Source organism: Seriola aureovittata, chromosome 9, assembly GCF_021018895.1.
Source record: "Seriola aureovittata isolate HTS-2021-v1 ecotype China chromosome 9, ASM2101889v1, whole genome shotgun sequence".
Lineage (NCBI taxonomy): Eukaryota > Metazoa > Chordata > Actinopteri > Carangiformes > Carangidae > Seriola > Seriola aureovittata.
In genome coordinates, this window is record NC_079372.1 from 9,894,113 (window position 1) to 9,902,846 (window position 8,734).

The following is an 8,734-nucleotide window of genomic DNA, read 5'->3' on the forward strand; positions in this document are numbered from 1 at the left end:
CAGCCACTCAGATTTTTTTAATAAATAAAGGACATTATTGCCATTAGCTCCACTGCCTTCTGTTCACAAAGGTCTCCTTTCCCCTTTTACTAGTGCATATGTTTTTGAGCATATAGACTGAGGTGAGGTTTCAGGAAAACAGCTGACTGCACATTGTGTAGTGATGTAGTCGTGGCTATGTAAGAATAATGTTTCTCATAAAGTCCATGACATTTTTCAACTGAAGACTACAACTACATGTGGAGGGCCAAGTAGTTTATCCTCAACTAAGTTACACAATTAGAGAAGAAAATCATCTGAAAAGTGTTAAAGTGCTGGTGGGAAGCTCAAAGTGAGACCTGGCCGTCTGCAACCTTTTAAATGCGGGAAACATTTGCTCAAGGCGAAACGTCTTTAAGAAAATGTTAGCGTGCTCAGCTAAGTGCCATAGCATTCAAGAGCTAATAACCGATTTATTTAGAGGTATTTTGTAAACTTTCATAAACTGAAGTGACAAGTGTTGACCTATTGGTGGTCCTGGCAATCCATCCAACTGTTAAGGAATATCTACAGCAGAACTGTAATTTGGCCAAAAATGCCCTCAGTCTAAAAAACTAGCATGCTTAAATGTGTGGTTTAAGTTTGTAAATGGATTAAATAAATCAAACATAGTATAGTCAACAAGTATAGTCTTTAGATTGGATACATGCACATACTCAAAAAGCACCACTCTCTCATCTGTTTTTTAAGAATTCTCATGCAGAAAATACACAAATCTGTTTCAAATTAACATATTAACATTTCATTACAGTCTCTCCCATCTCTAGTTTCTTGTTAAAGATACTCAAGACAAGAGAATAGTTTAGCTTTACCTTATGGTACAGCTCACGACAGTGGAACAGCTCCAGGCTGAACGTTTATTGTGTGCTATGGTATAACTGGAACTATATAGGATCTTCAAGCTGTACTTGGATCCTTGAATAAATGACGCCCACATCTGACTTGAATGATATAAACATGATGTTCTAATTACGAGATAATATTTTCAGCTTTTGCATCCTGTTTTAATTCAGATTTTCTTTTAGAGACACACACACAGAAAACAACGCTGTCTTGCCTGACTAAACGGATTAACAGGGGATTTGGACATTATTTGATCATAACGCGATGATAAATCCAATATCAAAATTGTTTTTATTGAAACTTTAATTTCCCCCACTAATTACCAATCCTTTGGATAAATTGGTCTTGAAGGATTTCCATTTATAATTAATGTTGACAGCACAGTTATAACACAATGCACAATGATAGGCATTATTTCTTTAAATATAGAATAACATCACTTGGGAAAAAAATGTATATTTACTGTTACATATTTGGCCTTACTTTTATGTGCTATGACTAAAAACCTGCCAAGTCCTTTTGCAAAGAAGTTCCATCTGTGTTTCCTCAGGTTCCCTCTCCCCTCAAAGGGGATGTAATTGTTTCATGATTAAGCTCTATTACTCACTGTACGACTTCTATTTTCAAATCAGCATGTTGTTTTGCGTTTTCTAAAAGAGGGGAAGCAGGCTGGGGAAAACAAACGTAATTCCTGAAACTCTGCCTCCAATTCCTGTTCTGGTGAAAGGACATGAATGGTGAAGCCCTTTCTGAAGACAATCTGCAGGATGTTAATGGCTCTTCTCTGGCTGCAGGCGCCAGCACAAATATATGTTAACTTTCTCCCCAGCTTGAACACTGTAATTGACAAAAGTATAGTGAGTACCTGGAGCAGGCAGGAACAAGAGAAAGAAAAGAAAAAAAAAAGGTTTAAGGAGAATGATGGTGAACAAATAACAGGGTTTGTCAGACTTTTTACATGTTGAAACATACATATGTATATAATAGATGAAAGCATGCTGCGAATTAAAGGTTATATTTTAAACTATAACTAAGCTGCATTGTTTTATGTAAGAAATAACACTCTACTAATTATAGCGTCTAGTCTGGATCATTAATTTCTCTATACCATAACCCCCCAACTGCTCCATAGCCTCCACACCACAACAATAAACAGCAAACCAGACATAGAGTGGCCGTGCTAATGATAAGGAATGACACAGTAAGAGAAAACAAGGCTGTTAAAAAGCAGATGTCTGTACCAGTTCACAGATGGGATTGATACTGACATGGCTGGAGGTGATATGGTGTAGTGTAGGTTCAACATGCAAATGGAAAAATGTATGTGCTCCAATGAGACTGGGTGGCTGGGGCTCCAGCTGCGAGGAGAGGGGGGATATTTACTCTATACCAACAACATATTCTGCTCAGTCTGAGAAAGACACAAGCAACGTGAGCAAGGAAGGAGGCATCGTCTCTGATCAACCAACTGGTAGGTATACTGTACCTACTTTACTTTTAAAAAAGTGGAGCAAAGAGAATACATCTCTACATGTCCTGGTGTACTGTAGTGTTGGTTGCAAAATATTTCATATTATTCATATGATTACTGTCTTGGGATTGGGTAATCATGAAATATCCTAAATGTGACATCATAATAACTCTAAATTACATTTTTTTTTCCCCTGGGTTTTCTATCAGTGATCATGCGGACAGTGGTGCTCCTCCTCATAATGGGAATAGTTGATCTGAGCATCAGCCAGCGTTACAGCCAGTTCCAATGGCTGTCACATCTGCGAGGGCGGCGGTGGCACGCCAGCTGGCAGGCCGAGGAAGTGGACTGCCCCCTGGAGTGCGACTGCCCCTCAACCTTCCCCACAGCCATGTACTGTCACAGCCGCAACCTTCAGCATGTTCCCTACGTCCCCTCACATATAAAGTATGTCTACCTGCAGCGTAACCAGATCACAGGCATCCAGGATGGGGTGTTTGACAACGCTACCAACTTGGTCTGGGTTGTGTTGTTTCACAACCAGCTCAACTCAGACAAGATCGGCAAGAACGTCTTCAGCAAGCTGAAGAACCTGGACCGGCTGCTCCTGGATCACAATGAGCTCACCCGTGTGCCTTCTAACTTGCCCAAGTCTATCACAGACCTGCGACTTGGTCACAACAAGATCTCGAAAATCCTCCCAAACTCGTTTGATGGGATGGCCGACCTCACTACCCTTCAGCTCCAAGCAAATGTCATTGAGGATGTTGGAGGTGTGTTCAAGGGATTGAAGTCTCTGACCATGCTGGATATGAGGAAAAACAAGCTGAGGAAAATCCCTGACAACCTCCCTGAGCAGCTGCAGCAGCTCTACCTGGAGTTTAATAGCATAGAGAGTGTGCCGGTAGGCTTTCTCAGCATGTATCCCAAACTGCAGTTTGTCCGTTTGGCTCATAACAAACTGACAGATAAAGGACTTCCATCCAGTGTCTTCAATATCAGCACACTGGTTGAGCTTGACCTGTCCTTTAATAAACTGGAGAAGATCCCTGTTGTCAGTAGGAACCTGGAGAACCTTTATTTACAAGCCAATAAAATCAAAGGTATGGATACATCTGTTACTTTTAGTTTTACAACTTTTTTTTATTGTGAAGCCAGTCTTAAACTGTATAAATGTTGAATTAAATTTTTTGTTTGAAGTTATTATGGCTTAGTACCCTTAATGCCATTTTGAAGGCTGACTCTGCAGCCATAAATTCCAGTGCTGAGCTAAAGTTATGCTAACTCAGGAGTAGTGTGTCACTCAGTGGGACACACTATGCTGCTCACTGAACGATTAACAACACACATAACGCACAGATCTTCAATGGCCGAAAGTTTGGTTATAAGTTGAAACTGTTGTTTTTTTTACCTTCCTCCACTGGACTTCGCGAATTTTAGGCGAAGATTGATTTGATTACCAAAACATGGTTTGTCAGTTGAAGATGTAGTGTTTGGTTTTATAGAACCTATACTAATTTTCCTCTTGTAATATAGATTGTGGAACTTAAGTGAGCCCAACCTGCCCGCCCTCTAGTGATTTATCGCACTGCAGTTGCCTGTGTAATTTTGAACTACAGTGAAGTTCATACGTGCACCAGTTCATCCATATTGTTTCTAGCTGCTTTGTTTTAACAGTATCATTTAGCTGTATTCTGTAGATCAACTTCGTTAGACGACACCTAAAGCAGGATTTTCAATTTTTGTGTGTGTGTGTGTATGGTGTCATTGGAGTGCCATAAAAAATAATACATTGATACATTTGATACATACATTGAAAACAAAAAAAGGGGAGGTTTGAATAAAAGAATAAGTAAATTTAATATGGAAATTTAATGGAAATAAAAATACAAATAACCAAACAAAAAAAATTATTAGAAGCTTTTTAATTTTTTTTCACATTTATTTCTTCATTTATTTCTGTATATTTATTCATATATGTTAAAATGTATAATTTGTTTATTTCATAGAAGTTACTTTTTCTGTATATTGTGTTTGGCAGAAGTGGAACAATGGTTATTTTAACTTAAGGCATCCCAGATGTCAGCAGTTTCCCTCAGTGACTTTAAAACAGCGTTCTCCATGCAGATTACCAGAAAATACCTGCTGCTCAGAGGAAGCAAATCATTTTCTTCCCTCCCCGATTCAAAGTTTAACTCAAGCTTCCAAGTCTGCATCGCATCTATTCTCTGTTGTCTGCGGTAAAAAGCTCCCGCCAAAGCAGGATTCATACATGCAGGAATTTTAGTACTGAGCCTTGGCAGGAAGGCCCATCCAATGCCATTGCTTGACAGCTTGGCCCTTCAAGGAATAACAAAAGTAATAGGAAAAAGCAATAGGAACAATAATACGAATAAGGAAAAAGGGATAAAAAATAAATAAATTACATTATATAAAATAAATAAAGAAAACATAAATAAATAGAACAAATAGAGTAATTAATGTGCAAAAATTAAATTAATATATATTCTGTCTTTTCACATTTATTTATTCTTTTATTTATAAATTTATATATAATTACATTTATATATTTTATATATTTGTTACTTTTGATGGCACCCCTAGGACTCCATACTATGTCGCTCTGTACCCTGACAGGGTAGAAATGTTCCATAAATACTTTCCTCAGTGGAAACTAATACACAACACAAGAAAAAGCAAACACTGTAAAACAAAGTTTAAAATATATTTTATGAACATGAAGACATCAGAGAAAACACTGACTGAGTGTACTTAAAAAAGGGGAGACATTTTTATTGATGTGATGTTGATGTGTGATGTATGTTATTCTGTGGCTTCCAGAATAGATTGGTAATATAGAAATGTGAGAGCCAAGTCTTGCCTTCTAGCACAGAATATACTTAAAAGTCCCAGGCGGAATATATTGCAGTATTCAGTTTTTGGCTAGACTGCAACTATTGGGCCAGCCCTATAAACGCAAATGTCCATGACTGGCTGAATGAGTGACTGAGTGAGTCATAAGGTTACACCATCGTAGTTTCCCCATTGGCCATTGCTCTTTCAAAATTAATTTGCTTGTACAAGCAGTGTTACTAACTTAGCGCGTTTGTGACTGAATTTACCAGCTTTTCAGACCCATTTAGTGACATTTTTGCAAAAAAGTACCTAGCAATAAATCTGGCAACTTTTTTGGAAAAACCTTATCTACTTTCCAGTGAAGCAAATTATGAGTATTATCCTGCGATTCAGATGCACACCCGTGTCTGTGTCCACTTTGTTCAGTGAGTGGCAGAGAGGCGGAGCAGCAGCTTGTTACCCAATCAGAGGCTGTATGCTGTGTGAAAGACAAAATAAGAAAGATATTCTGCTGCTTCTAACTTTCTCTCTGAGTGATCATTTTACAAGTACATATATCTGAAATCACAGCACAGCTGTTGTCTTTAGCAAATTCGTATTGCAACTTTGCCAGACGACGTCAGAGTTATAAAATCAGGATTATAGCAGGGCAGAGCAGCAGCTTTGAAATGGTTTGGAAGTGACTGCTAGTTAACATGTTGTATTAATGAGCTGTGTTTCAGTCACTATTTCATATTTGTTCTGTTGTCTGAGAACACAAACAGAAAAACATGTAAATGACAACAGCTTTATTGGAAATATTTATTGGCTGTATTAAAATACTGTCTATTTGACCACAGAGACTAAGGGAAAAGCAAACAGATAAAGACTGACACTGAGCAGAATACAAATATGACGAGACGACGTCAGTTGTTTACAGCGGTTCCACAACAGTTTTCAAATTAATCCTCAAACATTGACCATCCACACGGTCCAGCTATAAACTCTTGTATTAAAGTTGGCTTGGTTTGATAACGTGTGATGTGAATGCATATGTTTGCTGCTTGATTCACTGACTGACAGACTGACAGTGAGACAACATGTAGCCTCCCTTTATATTTTCCTCTTGTGTCTTTCAGAGTTTTCCCTGAGAAGTTTCTGCAGTACAATCGACATGACAAACTTCTCCAAGCTGAGAATGCTTCGCCTCGATGCCAATGAGATCAGTGCCAGAGACATTCCTGCTGAAGCTGCCTACTGTTTGCGCCGTGTTGCCTTTATTGATGTGTAGCCTTTGCTCGTCTCTCTTGCTGATGTGTCTCAATTCAATCCAGGGCGTTGCTCCTTCTGTAACACTCATACCTCATGTCACCTGACACTATATTTACTTTATGTCAGTCACTGTCCTCTCTATCAAAACATTTTTGAGATAATGTTTTGTTAAACTGTTATAAGAGCTACTATCATTATTATTCCAAATGTTTAAAAAGTCCTAGCATTAGTCAACGGGAAATACCACAGTTGTATAATCATGTATCCAGATGATGGCAAATGGATGACAAAGGGATGACAGACATCCGTTCAACAAACTAATTAGATTATCAGTTCCAGTATTCTGGCGAAAATAATTCTCCATAAATACGTTGTAGCTGATGACAACAAGTTCTGCTTGTGTCATGTCTGGCAATGTATAACCTGTATAAAACTGCCAGTCATCAGTGTGAGATTCAGTTTGGCTATTTGCCTCCACCATGCGGCACAGGATGATAAAACAGTAGGTTGAGCAGTGACGATTTTCATTATCTCCCCCAAGGAGGTTATGTTTGTTTATTCGTCATCAGGATTATGCAAAAAATACTGAACTGATTTGGACCAATCTTGGTCGAGGGATGGGGCGTAGGCAAGGAAAGAACCCATTACATTTTTTTTATCACTGTGCCTTACCATTGCGAAATAGGGTGTTCTTTGACTTTTTTGTCAATATTTGGCCTCGGCGGACGCCATTCTAGTTGTTATTATTTGGTAAGGCCACTTTTTAACCTACAACCAGTGCATATTTAATAAACAGTTTACTACTTGTTGTGACATCTTTAGAATAATTTTACTTTAAAAACTGCTCATAAATTTTCCATCAACATGTAACATTTAAAGTTAAGTGATCAACTGTTTTGCTAACCATATGTTGTTTTCCAGACTGTCATTACTGTGTTAACTGTTACCTAATGTTTCAGTTGTTTTTTTGGGGTTTTTTTTTTGGGAACTCTGTTTCAGTAACTCACTCACTTTTGAAAAATTTGTGCAGGTTGTAATTTCTGAGCCAGTGCACATTGTACTGTATATCTCATAGAAATATGTACTTGACAGAGAGATTAAGTCAGTAAGCTTTTTAACCTGTGACTTGACATGACTTGATTTATATCAACTTTGTGAAAAAACTTTGAATAATGCATTTTTGTATAAAGTGAATTGTTTATCACTTTGTACCTATTATTACATCTGAGTGGGGAAAAAAACGGATATATTTTTAGCATCAACAAAATGTTCTGTTTCATCTAATTTGAAAATAAAAGAGACTGAGAGTATGGGAGAGAGAAAAATGCAGCAGCCTTATTAACAATTCTAAAAGGACAGCTCCTACGTATTTATTGTTGAGGACAACTTTCCTTTTCATCTTCAACAGCTGCCTTTAATCCTCTGCAGAAAGGCACTAAATTGAATTATAGAAATACTTTCCTTGTTTGGTAATTGAGCAGTGTCTAGGGATGAAGAATGGATTACTGCCAGTGCAACAGTGGTTTGCACACTGATAAGCGGTAGCCTGTGAAATTAAGTGAGTTATAGATCATGTTATATTGCAGGCTGCACACAGTTCTGCAGAGGCTGTGGGGTAGGGCTGTGTTGTTTTTACTCTTCTGCTTCCTACACCGTTTCTTCAAAAACAAAGCAGAGGCTAGCACACATGCACATGATGACATGTCGGAATCTTTCAACATGATTTACTAATGTGGTCTTCTTAGGCTGGACCATCACGGAGTAAACACTGGTGAAAGTCATGACAGCATTAGGGAATACACATACACTGCCCTCCTTCTCTCAGTCAGTGTTATTCTGTTACATGTAGTAATGATTAAATGTCATGTATGCATATGTGTAAACTGTAGTAGCCGTTAAACCCATCAATTCCTGTCCTTCCCTGTGCAGTGAAGACATTACTTATGAAGCTGCAGCAGCGACTGGTGTATATCTATCGAAATTGTTTCTCCACCTCTCTGCAAGTAAGAACAACTCAGTGTGTTTGACCAATAACAGAATATTCTCCAGAGTTCATGTTGAAACTATTAATACTGTTTTGCAATGAAACTCGATATAAAAATCTTTGGTCATAACTTTGGTCATATTTTAAACATTAAAATTGAATTACTTAAAAGTTGGCTCCATGAAGGCTGTGTATTGATCAGCAGTGTAAGCTGATAATCAACGAAACTAAACTGCTTTCCAAAGCAATGGGAAAGACTGTTTTGGCAAGGATAAAAGCATTTTTGACTC

At 38.0% G+C, this 8,734-nt stretch overlaps 1 protein-coding gene across 1 annotated transcript; it reads left to right on the top strand.

Moving 5' to 3' along the window:
- Positions 1-76: 76 nt before the first annotated feature.
- fmodb (fibromodulin b) lies at positions 77-8,619 on the top strand. Its single transcript, XM_056384597.1, has 2 exons — positions 77-3,456; positions 6,328-8,619. Exons 1-2 carry the CDS (start codon positions 2,568-2,570, stop codon positions 6,477-6,479), a joined length of 1,041 nt encoding a protein of 346 aa, XP_056240572.1. The 5' UTR covers positions 77-2,567; the 3' UTR covers positions 6,480-8,619.
- The last annotated feature ends 115 nt before the right edge of the window (positions 8,620-8,734 follow it).

Excerpts from the sequence above, each read along its gene's own strand:
- fmodb (XM_056384597.1), top strand. The coding sequence starts at position 2,568 with ATGCGGACAGTGGTGCTCCTCCTCATAATGGGAATAGTTGATCTGAGC. Across the intron at positions 3,457-6,327 it reads ACAAGCCAATAAAATCAAAG|AGTTTTCCCTGAGAAGTTTC; the intron begins GTATGGATACAT and ends TGTGTCTTTCAG.